This window comes from Harpia harpyja, chromosome 7 (genome assembly GCF_026419915.1).
Source record: "Harpia harpyja isolate bHarHar1 chromosome 7, bHarHar1 primary haplotype, whole genome shotgun sequence".
NCBI lineage: Eukaryota > Metazoa > Chordata > Aves > Accipitriformes > Accipitridae > Harpia > Harpia harpyja.
The window spans coordinates 3,884,215-3,903,948 of NC_068946.1; the positions used below are offsets into that span (position 1 = coordinate 3,884,215).

Below are 19,734 nucleotides of genomic sequence, written 5' to 3' on the forward strand. Positions count from 1 at the left end.
GGTTCTGTGCTCACTGCAGAGATGAATTCTAACAAGAAGGAGCTGAATGCTTTATGGTTCAACTTTGGGCAACTCTTCGTCAACAGCCATGGGCTTCCACTGCTTTGCAGTGGTTGGGCAGATGTTATCTTGTCTCCTCTTCGACTATAACTCTTGCAACTGCAACAACACAGAAAAAGTGGTTGTTCTTGAGTTGTGTGTTTTGTTGTGGTTTGGGGTTTTTTTGTGGGTTCTTAAAAAACAGCTTGCGCACATCAGTGTTATTCCATCCTTCCTCTGTGAGCCTATGCCCCTGTGCAGAGCATGCTGCTACAGAGCTGGGGACTCAAAACCGCAGAGGAGAGTAGGAAATTAATGTATAAATCGGAGCATTACCACGGCGCCCGCTAGCAGTGCCATACCAGACAGAGGACACTGCCTGTCATTGTCTTACCCATAAACCCCACTGGGAGGGGTTTAGATTACTGCTGGAAGGTTCTCTGGCTTGGCCTCTGAATCCACCTCTGCAGAAGATTTGGCTGAGTGGCATTGTAGAATCTGAGATGGAAAAAGCTTACTAGGTTTGATGACTGCAAGATGATACTCTTTCATGCTCTCTGTTGTTTTACAGCTCTTGCAAGTAAGTACACAGGAGAAAAAAAATCAATGGGTTTCATTTAATGTAGTGGAGTTTCTCAAAAAATCAGTCAGATTGCAAAGCAGATCATTCGCTTCTGCTTCTTGGCAGAGGAAATATTAGATCAAATACTGATCTATTCCCTCAGCACCCAAACTCCCTTTGTTAACAAATTATTTCTTATCAAAGATAGCCCCCTGGACTAAGCACACACATGCCTGCAAAATCAGTGGAGTCACTCCAGCATATGGAGTGACAAAATTTCTCTTCTTTTACTCCTGATTATGAAATTTCATGCATCTCCAGTAGGCTTTGGCTCAGCTAAGACAGACCCATGTGTCAGCTGTAGCGAGTGGAGTGAGTGTGGTATGAGTTTGATTAAACGGCACACAATCTAACAGACCATGAAGCCTCTTCTACCATCTACAGATCCCTGCTGGGCCAGTACAGGAGTACTGGGCAGCCATTGGGAAAGGAGTGAGTGGGTTCAGTCCAGCCCGCCAATAGCAAATGTTTTTTGCTTGCTGGTGGCCTTGGCAAAGCTACCCTGTTTTGAATGGGCTCTAAGCGGTGGATTATGTCAGCATTCTTGCAGAAGGGGCCCCTTCTGGCCCAACACGGAGAACGGGGCACGTAGAAAGACCTTTGTTAAAGGGTGCCATGTCTCAGCACATTGCTGGGAAAAGGGACAGAGGAGAGAAAAACAAATGGCAACCGCTCCCTGGCTAGCCTGCAGCCTGAGCCAGCAGGACACAAGCATCTCATTCCCCTGAGAAACAGAGCGATGGGTCGGTTCACCAGCGGTGGTTGGCAAGTGCTAAGCCACGCTATTGTGGCTGGCATTGGGATGTCGTGGGGTGTCGTGATGCCTGGGGGGGCTCAGTCCTGCAGGGAGCAGAGCGAGATCCTAAGCACCATCATGTTTATTGAAGCCTTTAGGCCTGGAGAGCGCTCAGCCCATTGCAGGATTAGGCCTAGTACGCACCATCGAGGCCGACCTAGGATGCAAGTCCCTGCTCTGTGATGAATGTCCCGGCCCTCTGTGGGTTGGGCTCAGACTGAACATTGCTGTAACGTTGTCTTTGTTGGTTTAATTTTCTAATAACATATTTCACCGAGCAACGCAGCCAGACTGGAGCCATAACCCAGAACAGCAGTTGGCATGAAAAACTCTACTGTATTTCTGACACTAGGGTCTTTTATAGCCAGGGTATGATGGTTTCAGCACCAGTGCAATTGCAACCAAGTATTAAATATCCCAATTAGTGCAATTCACAGTTATCGACAACACTGTTTTCTTTCCAACATTCCCCAAGGACAAGAAAATGTTCTGTGTGAATCTGAAAACTTTAGAAAGAGGAGGCATTCAACAGTAGGATGCTGCAGTGTTTAACATATGGATCTCCAGAGCTGATTTGGGGCTGGGCAGACGTAACACATTAGCTTTCTGAGGCAGCCAAGGTAAAATAGACTCAACGGCCCTAATCCACCATCTAAGAGGGGCATCCGTGTAGCTACAGGCACTGTAGCAAATAGCATTTGTTGGATTCTCACTTGCGAACAGCAGAGCTGAGGAATGAGACGGCAGTAAGCCTGAACTAGAATATATTTGCCCAGCAGAAGTCTGTATCGCTTCAGCATCTGCACAAGCCTCCGAACCCAGGTATTTATTTTGCATTTCCACCTGCTTTGTGGAAAAGAGAAGAAGGCGGCTCTGAATGATAGTCTTTGTAGCTACAAAATGTTCAAGGGAAAAGCACAGTAATATTAAAACAGTTTCTCCAGTTTAGACTGTAAATCCAGGTGTGTTTCTGGCTGTGCTCTTGAGGGCTGTAGTCCATGCCAAACCTGTGCTACCATCTTCAGTCTGTGATTGCTACCCAATGCAGCTACATTAAAATGCTGTTTGCTCAAGCTCATTTCACTAGTTTATTCTAGATTTGCCCAGGAAAAAAAAGGGGGGGGGGGGGAAATTTCTCCCATTTCTTTCCCTCTAACCTGACTACCTAATGTCATTCACAAATAAGGGCAGGATCCTCCGAACGCACTCAATATTAAGCGCACACTGCTAGTGAAATACAGGATTGACTTCTGCAGGATTGACTCCCAAGGGTCAGTGATCACTAAATGATCATTTAATCCCAATTTCTATCTTTAATTTCTTTTGTTTTCTCCACCTTCAGTTTCTTTCTCTGTAAAGCCAGAGAGGGGGAAAAAACACAGCGGCAGAAAGATGCTGGATTTCAAGAGTTAAAAAACAACAGTAAAAAACAAATCGTAACTGCCTTTTAAATAAACATCAGTGTTACTGATCCAGTTGTTTATGACTCTGTTCCAGCCCATTTCACTGACAAAAGCCAAGTGAAATTAGCATTTGATGCCTGAAAAGAAGTGGAAAGCCATAGGCCTCACACGAAAGGGGAAGCAGTGAAATAAACAAACGCTGATTACATGGAAGAGGTTGCGTGTTTGCTTAGAAAGAAATCAGTGAATCACAGGTTGTTTTCAGTCAGAAAAAAGAACACATTCTGAATAATTCAAGGAATGGAGACACTGAGACACTTCAAGACCTCAGTGCTGCCGTGCAGCCTAAGGAGAGATGCCACAGCAGCCTGGGCGCCTGGGTAGGACCTTGAAAACGTGGCTCAGTTCTTTGATTTTTGCTCCTGACCAGCAATGTCAGCAAGTTCCTTGTGGTCTGTTAACTTTTGGGGCTGGGAGTCTGAGCTGATCGGCTTGACTTCAGCATCATGTTAACATGGTTATAATGTCTTCCTGAGACAGCTGGCTTGTGTCAAGCTTGTACAGTAGGAGACTAAGCTTGGATCTGAGAGATGATGTATAGTTGTCACCTTGGTCTCCCTGTGCCTCAGCTCCCCTCTGAAATTACTCCATAGCACCAACCTTTTTAGTAGAGATACCGTGAGGATAGGTCGAGTCTGGGAAGTTCTCTGGTAATGGGAGCTGCATTTAGTATCTGAGCTAAATGGAGGTAGCTCCCTTCAGCTCCCAGTGCTCATAGAAGAACTGGCCTAGCACTTTTAATCCTGTCTGCAAGGGCAGGACCTTCCAACTAGCTTCATACCTGTTCAGTAATATCTCTGAACCTGTCTTTCTTCTTGATTCTGAATAATCCTACACCCAACTGCTGCTAACTTAGCCTCTTACAATTCCCCAATCAAGGAATCTGCAGCCACTTCCAACCTGCTCCTGGCTTGTGCCTGTTCTTTTGCAAGGGGTTCTTCAAAACTGCACTTCCCGTGCCATGAAGAAATCCCTGGTCAATATGAACCCTAGCCTGAATTTGGAAGGGGAATGCAGTGGGAGGAGAGGGTATTAGGGCCTTTGATCTCTTATTTCATCTGGAAGGCATTGAGAGCCAAATGCTTTTGAATAAACAAGCTGTCAGAGGTAAGGAGTGAACAGATCCACATGGATTGGGTGGGGTGCTCTCTGCATGAGCTGATGTGGAACTGATGTAAGGCAAGTGATGGGATGCTTCCCAAGCATTCCCCTGCCTGGTGACGTAATCTCTCATTTGTCATGTGCCCTGGCTAAGGCTGATCTCTACGCATGCCAAGGATGAGTGGAGGCAGACTTGCTGTCAATCCTAGGATAATTAACGTTGGAAGAGACCTCTGGAGGTCTCTTGTCCAACCTACTGCTCGAAGCGGGGTCAGCTTTGGGGGCAGACCAGGCTACTCAGGGCTTTATCCAGTTGGGTTTTGAAAACCTCCATAGTTGGAGACTGTACGACCTCTCTGGGCAAGCTGTTCCAATAACTGACTGTTCGCACGATGAAAAAAATTTCTTTTAATCCAGTTTGAACCTCTCTTATTTCAATGTGCCCATTGTTTCTTGTCCTCCTGCCTTATACCACTGTGAAGAGCCTGGATCTGTCTTCTTGCTAACTTCTCACAGGTATTGTAAGCTTGCTATTGCACACACCCCCGCTCCAACTTTTCTTCTCTAGGCTAAACAAGCCCAGCTCCCTGGGCCCTTGACCATATTGCTTCTCAGTAACTTACATCTGGAAAGAGGCAGGGGAATGCACACCCCGCTTCCTTGGTAGTGCAGGGAGCGTGTTCTGGGGTCCTCAGGCAAGGATTTATAGGCCTATGGGCAGGTCAAGGCAACTACAATGGGTGATCAACACACCAAACAAGTAGAGGAAGGAATTCTCAAACCAGGGCACCCATTTGCATGACCCACAGGTGGCTGGGTGCTGTGTAGCACCCAGGAATTGCACAGCTCATAACATCAGGAGTGGGCTTCTGAGTTCACATTGCCTTTAGCCATCAGCCTTCCTTTTTCTTCCCAGGGTAAGTACCTCCCCCCAGCCAAACAAACAAAATTCTCCTGCACCCTCTATCCCGCCATCTCTCTGCTATGATCATGCAAACTTTACCCCTACTGGGCTCACTAGTCTTCACCCTGGTGATCTTTGAAGTTACCTGTATAGCTCATTTGGAACCACTGTCTGGTGATCAGGTCCCCAGCTGGGAGACACTGACTTCACTCAGGCATTGCCCACTTCTACAGGCTCCTACCCGTCACCCCAGAGCAACTCCCTGGGCTAAACATGGCTCTGGGTCTTTTGTGGTTGTGCCCTGCTCTTTTCCAAAAGCAAATGGAGCAGAAAGCTGTTGCTGGTGCACTGTAATGATGATAAAGTTCCTCTTGTCACAGCTGGAATTAAAATCAAGGTCATTTTACCCCTTCAAGTTCTTCTTTCTCACCTCAGTCCTTCCCCAAATGGGCATCTGTCTCTTCTTTAGTGATCCCAGCGCATAGGACAACTGGGACAGGACATCCCTGCCTCGTGGCCGATTCCACCCAGTTGCAATATTCATGTATTTCTTGCTGTCTCTCGCTCTTTGGGACCCTGCAGCTTCCTGACCACTGCATTTCATTTGTCTCAGGGTTTAGAATTTATTTCGGTGACTCCAGTCCTGATGTCTGAGACTGGCTGAAAATAGTAACTCAGTCTGATCTTATCTGCAGCTATTAGAGACTTCAATTATATCCTCCCGGGACTATCTGTTACTCCTAAGAAATTAGATCTTGGTTATTGTTTTCTTGCCCCTCTCCCTGTCCTCATAAACCTTCCAGCTATGGTTTTTTGCTCTGATGAAGCTTTTCAGGAGCAAGATTGGACTTTTACAAAGTGTAAGATAATCAGGCACTTCCCTAAGTCCAGCCATGCTTGGATCCCAAAGATCTTTGATAGCTTTTCTTCACAATGCCCTGAGACGAGGTAATGTTATTATCAATTTACTAAGGGAGAAACTGAGGCACGGAGTAGTTATTAGTTTCATTTTAAGAACTATTTCCACTGGATTCTGTTGGAATAATGGATACACAGTGCGTTAAGAACTCAGGGCACCAGAGACCATGGTTTGGCAGCCCTGCCCATGGCTACAGACTAATCCGATGGTAGGCTCCAGGAGTCCTGACTACAATTAATTGATCAGTTCTTCCTTTATAACGAAAAAGTGACCAGCCTTGCAGGCTGCATTAACTGATGTTCAGCATCAATATCTTACTGCTTCAGCACTCAAGAGCAGATGTTACTTTGCAATTCTAGGAGAGAGAGGCTTCCAGGAGTAACTGCATCTTCCAGCACCTGGTTAAGGAGCTGGCTAACCTGACTCTTTAAATCTGAAGATGCGGCGAGCAGGCTGTCCTCTCCGATCACGGTGCATCACCAGTAGCTCTTCTCCCTTTTGCCGGTGCCTCTTGCTAGGGCACCCTTTGCCATTCAGTCACGTTTCCTTGAGGGAATCTCTCCCCTCTGTCTCTCCACAGCCTTCTGCTGCCACGGTGAGCCATCCATTGCTCTCTGCTATAGGGCAAGAAGCAGCAGCGGAGTGACCCACCACCCTGAAAAAATTTGCAGAATAGCATGCTAGAAGACAAGTCAGAGAAGAAAGATAAAACCCCACGAAACATCTTACTAGCCAGGAGTCCCCACGAAATCAGGGATTATGAATGAGAAAGCAAGCCAGAATAGCTATAACTTTTCGAACTTCTTGTGCCCACACCTCATATTTGGGGAAACCCCTGTAAGGCTGAAGATTCCACTAATGTTCTTTGCAGCCACACTCAGCAAGATTTGTTTTTAGGAAGGGACACAAGGTAGCATTCACAGCGAAGCCACTTGCTAGGGACTATAAGAGATTAGCTGCAAATTAGAGCAGAGGCAGCTGAGAAAATTGCACATGCCAAGTGTACAGTGTATAAACATCTAATGAACTACAAAAGATACTGAAATTAAACTAAGTCTTGGTTAGCTCCTGGCCTCCTTGATCTTAGCAGAGCCATAGATTCAGGCCTGAAGCTCAGCATGGCATATTTATAGGGGTGGTTTTCCAGTGCATAGAACACTTGCTTTATTGAGAGGTCAAGGCATGGAAAGAAAAGACAAATATATTAGACAAGATAAGATCGGAAAGATTAGACCCAAAACTCCAGTTCTTAGCACCTCAATTGCTGGTATGTTTGCAATCAAGATCTACTATCTCTGGCTTGAGTCCTTCCCTAGAGTAAATATATAAAGTAAATATTTGTAACTCTTGTGGCTAGGATCTGTTCTGGATAAACGTTGTTGCAGTGTCCTGTGCTATGATGCTTCAAAGCTAACTGGAGCCATTTGGCACTATCCCAAATCAATTGATCACTGGCAACAACAACAACCTTTTCCTTTATTTAGAAAAGGCAGTATTATTAATTTTCCAGTCCCCTCTGTTGCTTATGTATGTTGCACTTTGCACTAGAGGTTCTTTGCGTGGAACTTCTCTACTTGTCCAACACTTTAGATTTCAATATTGCACATCAGCCTGCTGCCTGGAAAATAAACAGATGCTGTAACAGGACTCACATTCCCTGGATCTTGGCTGTCAAGCAAAGCAGGGAATGACACGGACCACCAGAAGGTGGGGCTTGTGGCATTAAATGACTAGACGTTCTTAACCTCCCTGCCAACTTGCTAAAGCACACTGCTGTGCCCGGCAGAGGTGATTATCTTGGTGTCTCCAGAAATCAGGGCCAGAGGGATCATCAAATAGTGGGCAGCAGGGGGTGGATGTGCAGGCTTGTGGCTTTTCGAGTTTTCATCAAAATATGAATCAGTGTCTGGATTTTTCCACATTTTTTTCTGTTTTCACTGAAACTGATAATAAAAAAAAGAGAAAGAGGAGAGGATATGGAAAGTATGGCTGAAGTTTGGATTTTATGCAATGTTTGTGACGCAGGCATAAAAGCGTAAGGCTGTGACAGCTTGGCAACAGTGCTGGAATGAGGCCAGAGCTGTACCACTTCATACTTACCAACGCATAAATAAGTATTCCTGCATTACAGGCTGCATGGACAGAAACCCTGGCTGATCTGAGCGGGACCCTAGGCAGGGCTAGAACCACATTGGGACACTGGCGTGGAATCCCACTTTGCCTGGCGTGTTCTAGAGCTCACATAGGTAAGCAGTAGTACAGGCAAGTCCGGAGACAGGGCCTGATTCTCAGAGCTGCTCGGTATTTCCCTGAAAGTGCTGTTGCACTCGCAGGGGAATTGTTTTACTGAGTGGGTGCTGTTCAGAATTAATAAGGACTTTGGAATCTGACTCAGAACAAATATTTGTTTCTCCTGCAATAACATGTAAGTATTGATAACTCATTCCTTAACCCTGTTTTTACAAAATTCTTTTAATACTACCTGAATTTCAGCATCAAATGCCATGTAAATGTTTTTATTAAAGAAAATGAGTAATTAGTTCCCTATCCCAGGAAAGACTCACCTGAGAAGCTCCTAGATTCAATCAGTGCGTTGATAATTTTTGATAGGTTTCATTTCTACATATTCTTTAATCAACCTGAAAGTTCAAGAAGGAGTCATACATAGACATTTTTTGGAACTGAATTCTTCTTTGAGTATTTTTGGGGAGGGCTTCCCTTTAGAAAACTAAATTTGACAACTCAAATCAATTGCATTTTCAGCTGATGAAACCACAGAAGAACTTGACTGAAAGGCGTGGGGGCACAGGGACTGGGGGTTTTGGTTTGTTTTGGCTTGTTCTATAAAAAATGTCCACTTCATCGAAAAGCTATTTCTCTTCCACCTGCCAACCCTCCCCCAACAACAACAAAGTCCTTTGATGTAAAATTTTTGGCCAGTTTAACCACAAACATACATAGATGAGAAAAAGTCATCCAAAGATTTTGGCAAACCATAGCTGCATTTTTTTCCATAGCAGGCACATTTAGTTATCTTTGCATAATCCCAAGTTATTGTAGCTCCCAAATGGTGTCTAAACTTCATTATCATACCAACAAAAATGTGGCTCATCATTTTTAGTTAATTTGCTTTCTCCATTTTGGGGGGCTTTGTGGGCTTCTACAAAGGTTTGTCTTTAAATTCTGGGTGTGCATTATCAATCATTAATTACATGGAACAATATGTTGGCTCCATCCTCAATAATTCCTTCAGAATTCCATTTTTGAATTGGAAAACTTTTTTCCTTTTCTCCCTGATCAGCCATTTAGGTCTGCGTTAAACAGCAGATACTTATTAGAGAACATAGCTAGACTTTAGTCATAAACAACTGTCTTTCGACACTGCTTGGGTTCCCGCTTTGAGGTTTTTTTTTTTTTCCTTAAACCGAGGAACACATTCCGTTATGTGCTCTTAAAGGCACATAGTGACATCTAGTGACCTAGTTGTGTAAAGCAAGTAAACAGCGAAACTCCATTGGAGAGTTCCAAATAGATTATCATTGCTTCAAAGGTCTGCTGCAGTAACAAATTTGAAAGTTATTTTGAATTATTTAACAAAAAAAATGGAAGAAAAGTCTTATTTTAAATCTTTGTGGCAAAGATGCAAAAAGAAGTGAGTTCATTATATGCATGTGAAAGATTTTAATTTGGATGAAAATGCATTTAAAAAAAATTGGAATACACATTTTAATTGTATCAGGGAAAACAGATGGACAATACCCACGTGGGGATATCCCTTTAAAACAGTTGGGTCTAATCCTCATCTGTAGCTGATTTGTTGCTTCCCAGTTGTTTCCCTCAGGTCAGTAATAAGGTGAGGACCAAATGGTCTTTATAAAAGCAGCAAGAATAGGTATGCAGGGGTTTTTTTTTTTTGTGTGCAGAGTGTTTGGGCTGTGATAATGGACATCATCCTGTGGAAGTCATGTTGGGTAAAGGGCTTTTATTTGCAATCTTCTTGGAAAAAAGGTAAGGTAGATGAGTTGAAAGGCTTGTTTTGGCTCTCAGTCAGAGGAGCACTGTTCAAAGACCATCTGCCAACAGTTGGGTTGTTGCAAAAGAGGGTGGGTTTGGATTTAGAGGAGAGGTAATGTATTGCTTGTCTATTCTGGAGTCCTATGTTATGGGTTGGGAAGATTTTGCACTTTTCTGAAAACTTAAATGGAATATCTGGTGTTGTGCATTAACTGCAAACCTTCAGCTGATGTGACCGATTTAGCCCTGTCTTGCTTGCTTCTCTTTTGCTGTGTAAGAACTTGCTTTGGGGTTAGTAACCCAGCACTTGACGAAAAGCCATCTGAAGGGCTAATCTTTTTTGACTTAAAGGCTGGCAGTTACCATTGTAACTCACTGACAATCCAATAAGAGCACCCAGATATCCGTGACTTGGGGAAGTTACAGATGGAAACAAACCTGACTATTAAAAACAGGTGATAGTTAGATGGCTTAGTTCTGTTGTCACAAACAGGATGAAAATCTGTTGGATTTGTATGGTTCTGGCATGTTTCTTTTGAAAGGAAGAACTTATGATCAGCTTGTGAGTAAGATTTGGAATGCTATCATCAGCTTCCTCCTTAGTAAGAGGAGGGCAATAGCCTAACTGCACCAATGACTGGTTTCCAGCTTCTAATCTGTTGCCAGCTTCCTACCTGATCTCGGACAAGTTATTTCCCCTCTCAGCTGACTTGTTTTCACTGTAAAACTGAAACACTGTGTGCCCTTGGACACCAATTGTCTCTATTTTTCTGTAATCCATTAATTCTATTTTTAGGCAACTTCCTTGGTTACTGGCAGAAATCTGAATATATATCTTCTTTGGTTGATGACCTGGGCAGCCTGTTTTGAAGTAGCTCCCTTGACTTGCATTATTTGTCAGTCTTCTCCTTATGTTCACTTCAATAGCAATTTGATCATTTGTGTTGGAACTAAAACATCTAACATCATGTAGCAAAATAACTCGCCTTAGGTTCAAGGTTTTATGCTTGTGCCTTTATTTACTTTAGATTGCTTGGCCTTGGAATAATTTTTGAACAAGCTTTCTTCGGAATTGGATGACTGAGTTTGAAGCAAGCTTTGAGCAATGAAAACTTGCTGTGTCCCAGAGACAATAATTTAAAGATACAGGGTGGCTAAGTCCTAGCTAGAGCAAATAATGCATAATTCATGGTGCCTCCCAGCAAACTTGGGGCAGGGGGGACTTGGACAAAACCAACAAATCTGGTCCAATCTACTTGCTCCTGGTTTCTTCAGAAACTTGTAGGAATTGATAGAGCCTGATAATCAAAGATTATTCTTTTACTATGACTCTAGGCACAAGTGGGGTGAATAAATATCTCGGAGAAGGAGAATAAAAATGTTTATCCTGACCTTGAGTTGGGGTCAAAATCTCATTTCTCTGTTCTTGCACTGATGTGGCTGTCTCCTTGCTACTTGAGAAGTGGCAGAAAAAATACTGATGACTTGAAGTCTAGATTCTGTTTCTGCATCCCAGTGCAGTGGCAAAGCAAGGATAAAGGATGTTGTATTGCCCTTTCTCCCCAGGGCATGCTGGCACAGCAGGACTGAACACACTTTTACTTCCATTAGGAACATCTTCCTCAGTACTGTGCTCTGCTCTCCCTCTTTCATGACTACCTGAGAAACTGCTGAGGTAGAGGAATAATGAGAGTTTCCTACTGAATGTTTTTAGTTTTAACTAAGAGTACGCTTGGGCACTTCATGATTGTAGTGCTTAGCTGGATGTGATTATTGCAAAGACACTGAATAATGTGCAGTATCGCTGAAGTCAGATTTCCTTATCCCCTCTTACTGATACATAAATTGCTTGTTGTCCAAATGTAGATTAAAGCTGAGTTTGTATTGTGACCTAGATGTTCAAAACCATGTACAGATTAAGAGTAAACTGGGAGGAGAATCCAGCATCATTTTTGTGGCTCTGGTTTCTCCTACCTTAGCTACTGCTGGGGAGCAGAAGCACTTCTGGTGACAGAGCCTTTTAAAATGATACTGCATCTGATTAGATAGATGTAGGATTGGACTATTTTACTATGGTGGCCCAGAAAAAAGGGGAAACCCCGACGTATGTGATCAGCCAAATTGAAATAGCTCTTGTTGACTTGTTTAAAACAGATTCTTCTCTTTTCTGTACTCTGATAATTAGTAGACCAATATCCCCACCATGACTACAGCAGAACCAACATGCTGAAATTGCTTCTCTCGCTGCACATGGAAGTATTAACTATGTTAAATCCTTTGGTGTTTTCAGTATCTTGCATATAACCAGGAAATAACTTTTCTTGATATTGTAACTGGCTACATGGTATGATCTCTTACAAGCTATTAGTGATGTCTTGTTTTTCAAATACTCTAAGGAATTGCAAAAAATTGATTGAAACAACTTCAGTACAAAGTTGCTACATGAGTAAAAGTAATAAGGGATCTGCTGACTTATATTTGTTGGCCCCCAAGTCTACACAGTGTACCCAAGGTTGCTAATGAGGACAGGTTAGAACTCTGTTCAAGTGTGTTTTTAATGTTTAATTATGGCATTTGTAATTGACAAGAGTTCTTTAACTTGATTTACCATGGGAATTACTATTTCAGTAAAAGGGGAGACTGTGTGTATTATTTGGCAATCGTAGCGCTTTATGAATTTTAATTAAAGCTCAAGATGCAAATCTTACTATTTGCCTTACCACATTTCTGAATTATACTACGTACATAAAACTGAATACCTGTTTCTCTAAATGAGAATGCCCCTACTGCCTGCAACTTCAATGCCTTATTTCAAGGGAAGGGTACTCTGCACAATTCCTCTCCTCACTTAGACTACTTAGATATGGCTTTTTCAGGTGTGCCATACCTTTTACTACCTTCTGCAGAAAGAACATGAGGTATGACACCTGGTCTCTTGAAAAAGGCTTGTGAATCCTCATAGGCTTCTGCATAGTGGGAAAATACGAATCATAACCTGCTTAAAATGTGCTAATTTTAGAAGTTAGCTGCATCCTTACTGTGAATTTCTAAGTACGTAGATCCTGAGATGTCTTTGATTTCAGTGAAACACCAGCAAGAACATTGTATGGCAATCTTGATTCTAGTTTAAATAAATCTTCATCAGACCTTAGTGTTTTTAAGTTACTAATGCACTGGAGAAGTGTTTTTATTACTGGAGTGTTGAAATGATTTGAACAGGTGTTATACTGAAAATATTTTCCAATTCCTTGTCAGAATGTTGCTAGTATTTTTGGTTTTTAACATAAATCAGGACTATAGCCAATGGTGTTTATGGATGTCTAACTGCTTAAAATACTACTTAGCTAAGACCAGAATCAATACGCTTTTTAGTCAGAGAAACCCCTTTTCCGACTGCATTAGTTTGTCATGCCCCTATGTTGCTACCAATGTAAAATTAGGATGAACAGGTACCTCTATTTATGTATACATGTGCCACTAGCTACTTCAGGGTTCTGGCGTGCTGATCAGTCATTATTACTGATGTTAACTGAAGCATTTTTGTGCAATTTCTTAAGACTGAGCCAATCCTCCGTGCCTCTCAGTGGCATAATAAAGTGAAAATAACCACACTGGTATCTTACATAGAAGAAGCAATCACCTATACAGCAAAAATCTTTTATTAAAAATCACAGCACACAGATCCTTGGCCAGTAAAGGCATACATGAAAGGACATAAATACATACACAATATGCTTATGCAATTACCAAGAGTTATCATCACAGATAGCTTCATGTTTCTAGCAGTTTATTTCCTATATAAATGCTGAGCAAATAAACTGTGCCACACCCCACCCCCAAATGGTAAAGTTATGTGGCTGCAAAAAATGTGCAATTTCATTCAACTGTTTAAAACATACTCAGCACAGTACCCCACGCTAATTCTGTTTCATAAAGGCACACTTATGTAGTATCCTTCAGCTTCAGATAGGCTACAAGTAACAGACTGATCCATTTCCAAGTTTTCCTAGACATTACCTAAATAGTCTGTATTAGAAAGTAATAACTGGCATATTATGTTGGCATAAAGTAGTTCAAGTTCCAAGGTAAAAGCATACTTACACAGGTACATGTAGCAACGGATTTCAGTCTTGCAGGCAGTGTTCTAAATAGAATATATAGTAGTGTAGGTGTTGACAGTTTGTCAAGCATACAGCAATACCAAAACCATATTTCAACTCTGATGCTGCAGCTGAGCTGAACAGAAACTAATAGAAATGCAACTCTTAATCATCTTCCCATGCTGCTGGGCTTTTAATCAAATCTGCAAAGCTAACACCCTGGCCCCCAAAACATTAGCGTTAGCAGATAGGAGATACAAATTTAAATGCTCAAAAATGAGGCATTTCAACTACAGAAAATGTAACATCTGTCAAAAGTATGACACATAGAAGCTGTATTTGAGCAGACTTCACATGAACAAGGCTAGACGTTCAGAAAAGAAAGTATTCAGTTACAGGAATAGTAATTTCTAACTTGGGTTTTGTTTTTAAAAATCTTGAAGTGACTATAGGAATTCTTGGAAGCTTGAGGGTTTTTTAACTGGAACTGTTAGTTTATTCAGTATGGCAATTAATGTTTTAGCTACTTATTTTTACACACTAAAGTAATTAAGTCATGTTGCATGTAACTTAAAAAAATCACTGGAAAATAAAATCAACTTTCTAGCTGAGTTTATGCCATTGTCAGCTTTAAATATTTCAGTATCAAGTCTTGGATACGATCATGGAGAGGGCACGTCATAAACAATTAATTTCTCTACTGTATCTATCAGCTCTGGTAGAATGCTAAATGCCTGATTTAAAAAAAAATTTTAAAAAAATTCTGTAAATAATAACAAAAAGCTCAATAGTGTTACAGATCAACTCAATGGTAGTCCTGAATGGATACCAACATAAGCTTATAGACTTGACACAGTTGCCTAACTTATAGTAACATGCTGATATCTAGAAAAGCTAAAGTGATAATTTTTCCCCATACTAACAAGAATATTAAAAATGGAAAGTATTTATGAAGAGAAAACTTAGAAACCAGCAGAAACACTACGTAAAAAAATAAAAAGCCCAACATATCGCCAACCTATTGCCACTAAGAAGGGCTACAAAAAAGAAGACAAATCTGTTCCTGGATAATTTAGTTTTCACTAAGGCCCACAACAAAATGTTCCACTCTAATATAGCTGCTATAAAGACCAAAACCTGCTTATTTCTCAGCAGCACTTAAACGTCCTTTCAAATGCTGGACCCACTGAAGTCAGACTCCTCCCCCTGACTTTCAAGAGAGACAAAGATTACATCATGGTTTTCGAGTATGAAAACATCACATACTAGATTTCTGAGATGATGTCAGGAAATACGGGACCTAGTCCTTAGAAGGTATGAAAGATTGCCTTTAATTACTACTGTGAAAACATTCAATTCATATGTCGTTCAAAATATGCTTTATATTTTGCTTTAGAAAAAATGGGCTCAAAAATTAATTTTGGACTGAAACTTTAAGTTTTAAAACTTTAGTGACTCACTCATGCAATATACAGATTTTTCTTGATTGCTCAAAATAACATTAATAGGTTTTTCACATGCAAAGTCTTTCTAGTAAAATGTAAAAAAAAAAAAAATCCTGTACTAGTTAATGTTTTTCTGGGGTTTTCCACACATGTGGGATGTTTGCTCTCTCCCAAATGATTCAATGTGCTTTTAAAATATCAAAAAAGCCTAAAAACTTCATCTTCTACTTTTGTGGAATTTCCCAGTTAACTGGGATTGAAATCTAAGCCCTGTATTTGCAGTAAGGGGGTGTCTAGTAAGAAAACTAAAACCACTTACCAAAGGACAAGAATCTGTCAAGCCTTCCATGTTAATTTGTTTTGCAACTAGAGCAAAACATGGGTAACCTTAAACAGAAAAGGGTATTACGAAGCCGTGTCAGACCAAGATCCAGATATTAAGTATGTAAGAGTGGTCACCATCATTTCTGAGCTTCATCTTGCAAGTGTGTAGGCAGTAAGTACACCTAGGCAGGCAACGGGCTGTGCTGCTGTCAAGAGATCTGCTACGCTAGGTACTTCACCTCACACTTGTGTAAGAAACACTTAGAGAATTTCTTTAACTATTAAGTATTTCTATGCACAATGTTTTCCATGGGGTCAAATATCAGATGGAGATCCAGCATTTCTCTGCCATTAATTTTGCTAGCAATGAAAAACACTTTTTTTTTGGGGGGGGGGGGGGGGGGGGGTTGTGAGTAAGGAGAGTCAAAGTCAACAATGTAAACAACTTCCATGAACACAGTTATTGATAGAAATGGATAAACAGTACATTCTTACTAGCTTGAGACATGCAAACAGACTTTTGATCTGCAGCTCAGATCACAGTACTTTAAATAATGGCTTGTACACCAAGAAATTCAAGCACTGCTTGATATGTAATTCTCGTGGACATTACAGTACCTCCTTAAACAAATTTAAAATGACATTTAACTATCTCATTTTTCCTATACATAATACATTTTCAATAATTATAAATAAATACTCACATTACAAGCATTTAATCACATATATACACACAATACTAGTGAACCCCAAATGGCAAATAGATATTTTTTAAAATGCTAAAACCAGTTTAAATTTCCTGTAATCTTGTTAAATTCTTGTTTTGGAATAGTATACCTTGCTGAAAAGCACATTTGCCTATCTGTCAACGCATAAGCATGCATTAGAATGGACACATGCTAAAATAACTTTTTTTTTTCAGTATCTTAATTTGTTTTAGAAGGAAGTAAAAGACTTGTTCAAATTTTCAAAATAGAGAATTATCATTCTCTGCAGAAGACTTTTCTTAATCCTCAATAATTTAATCAAAACAAGAGAAAAATAACAATCCCCCCCCCCAGTTGATTCCTTTGGTATGAACTGCAAACTTGCTAATTTAAGAAGCAAAAATACAGACACATTGGCACCCTTTTTTTTTTTTTTCAATTTTTCTCTTCCTGCAGGTGGGAACAGACACTGACTTAGGCAGAGGAAGAAATTAAATTGTATGAAAGTGCAGTGTGCAGCAAACAGTAAAACTGATAATTAAGAATGCCCTTCAGGCATAAAGTAAAAACTCTGCTTATACTGAAAGATCTGTAGCTGACAAAGGTTACTAGAAGTCAGTAGCTCTGTAGTAGTACTGAAAAAAAAGTATTTCTGTGTATCAGAGCACCTGCCATTCAAAGATGTTTAAATTACAGGCTTACGTAAAGGTTTGAAGATAACTAACATGGTGAAATTGTGTAAGTGATCTCTTCTACAGCCAAGACTGTCCTGTCTGTATTTACTGTTCAATATTGCATCTGATGCTGACAAGCTCTGTCAGTACTAGAATTATTTGTAGTGTAGACAGGACTAAGGAACATAATCCCATTTACTGACGTACACTTGAGCAATTAACTTAGACCACCTGTAAAATTATTTTTAGTTCCACTAAAATGTGCTATTGGAGAGAAGGAGGGAATTCACACAGTCTAGCTTCAGGCATCTAAATGTGACTGTTGAGGGATTAGTCCCCTTAGATTGCAATGTATCTCCTAAAAGAGAGACAAGGTTCTCCTCAAAGAGGAATTTGGGGGGTGGGGGAACCTATTTCTCTTGACTACATACAGAGTTTACTTTCTTAGCTGAGGTACCCATGTTAGGGCAATCTTGTTTGAACTCCAAATAGCTTCTGCTGATCTAATCCTGCCAATTTACATTTTACAGAAGTAATCCAGAACAATCTAAGTCTGAAGCCTACAACATCTGACCTTGTAGTAGTCAGATTACTTACTGTCAGGAGGGGAAATGTTTCTTCATACACAGTGTATTTGGAGGATAAGCTAAGAACAACACCTATGCCTAACAACTGAAGGCTAGCTTTGTCACGTAACTATTTGCCCCCCAAATAAGATAATATATTCTATATCTGCCAAATACCATAACTCATCCACCTTTCTAAATATAGACTTACTCCGTAGCTGCCAGATAATTTATGTACATGATGTCTTTAAAACAACAAAAAGCTTACAGACAAGTTACACAGAAGGTCTAATAATTCCATTCTTGTAAATCGGAGCACTTGCCAAAGAACAGGCTCTCTCCCTCCCCTAACACAAATACCCTAGGTAAAATTGTTCCCTTTACTTGACTGCTTGTGTCAATAACCAGCCACCTGTTCCCACTGGCAACAGCAGCGGATTTGCAGCCCCATTAAAATCTTCAAACCTTGCCAAACTGACACTTCTTCCTTGCCAAGAAATAAACAGCAGATGCTAGTTTCACAATCTTATAGATAGCATAAAGGCCTGTCATGATCTTTAGCAAATAAATCTTAGAATCTGTTAAAAATCTTCCAGTAACTCTTCATTCAAGTTATCTCCCCTGAATTTTCTGTACTATCCACATTTTTCAACCTATTATTTGCCTTCAATCCTGTCATATGAGCCTTTCCATGCTTTTTGTCTTTTTTTTTTTTTTTAAAACATCTCTACATCATGCCACATCAGTAGCTCTTAGAGGAGTTTCAGGATTTCATTGATTGTGACATAATGAACCGTGCAAAATCTTTTGAGTAATTTTTAAGCCCTAGTTACTGGGATTCTCCCCAAGGAACAGTAACCAAGCTCAGAGTGTCCATTGATATTCTGCCTTTTCCTTCCTCAGACTTTCACGGGATGCCATCCTTCCTTTGGCAACACTGTGAAGGAGGCACTCCCCAGTCATACATGTAGGAAAGCCTGAGCTTAACCTCCTCCTTACAGAGCTTTCCTTCTTTAGCCAGGGTCTGGTGCTTTTCCAGCATGTCCTCGATGCTTTGCTTATGAGTTACTATGTACTTATTGTTGCAACCTCGTGACTTATACTCAGTGTCAAAACGAGGGTCGTGCACTCTCTTCACATCAATGGGAGCCAGCCACACCCCCAGGGAGACATCTTCACTCTGCCACATGTTCAGGTAGTCTCTGCTAAGACGCAAATAGTGCACCAGGTCTGCAGAAATCACATAACCGCCACCCAGAGCGTACGGTAGATAGTAGTCACAGAGCACCCAGGCGCTCTCTTTCCATTTGCCACCAGATTTCACTCGACCGCGGCCAGAAAAGAAGCCCCAGTAGAGGCGACGCGGCTCCTTGGCTCTCAGCTCTTCCACGAGCACATCCAAGCGTACGAAGGTGTCGTCATCAGCCTTCAGGGCGAACTGGAAGTCCAGGTGCAGATCCAGCCAGACGTAGGTGGCCAGGACTTTAGCGGTCAGGTTCTCGTAGGAATCCCGCAGCTCTGGCAGAAGGAGGAGGTCTTTGTGCCGGCTCTGCTCTAGCTCCAGGCTACGAAGCTCCTCTGCCCCGAGCCCACCCGTGCCGATCACGAAGCGGCTCCAGATGTCATCGTGGGGGGGACGCCCGGCGGCCGACAGCCACGTGCTGCGGATGATGCTGCGACGCTCGCTGTACTTGGGGCCGCTGGTAATGAGGACGGCCAGGAAGGCGGTCTCCTCAGGAGAAGGTGGCGGGGCTGCCGGGGGGATGCGGCCCCCTGGCACCCCGCGGCGGCAGGGCCGCAGGTTGGTTGTGCGGGAGCCCGCGGGGGGCCGGCAGAGGCCGGAGGCCCTCGGAGGTGCACTTGGCCAGGTAAAGAAGGACCATGGCGAAGAGGGACAGGCCGCCCAGGCCCAGGGCCGTCTTGTGGCGGCACAGCAGGCGCAGCAGCTTCATGGCCGCAGGGCCTCGACGGCCGGAGCCCCCCCCCCCCGCCCCTCCCTTCCAGGCCCCGAGGCCCCGCCCACCCCGAGGATTTAGGCGGGAACGGCAGGAGTCCCACCC

The 19,734-nt window shown here is 42.1% G+C and overlaps 1 protein-coding gene across 1 annotated transcript; it reads right to left on the reverse strand.

The window, feature by feature from the left end:
- Window positions 1-13,501: 13,501 nt before the first annotated feature.
- On the reverse strand, window positions 13,502-19,732 carry B3GALT6 (beta-1,3-galactosyltransferase 6). The gene is given in 2 exon segments (XM_052792344.1): window positions 13,502-19,445; window positions 19,447-19,732. Coding segments are annotated over 2 exon segments (1,044 nt in total). The 5' UTR covers window positions 19,627-19,732; the 3' UTR covers window positions 13,502-18,581.
- Window positions 19,733-19,734: the final 2 nt, after the last annotated feature.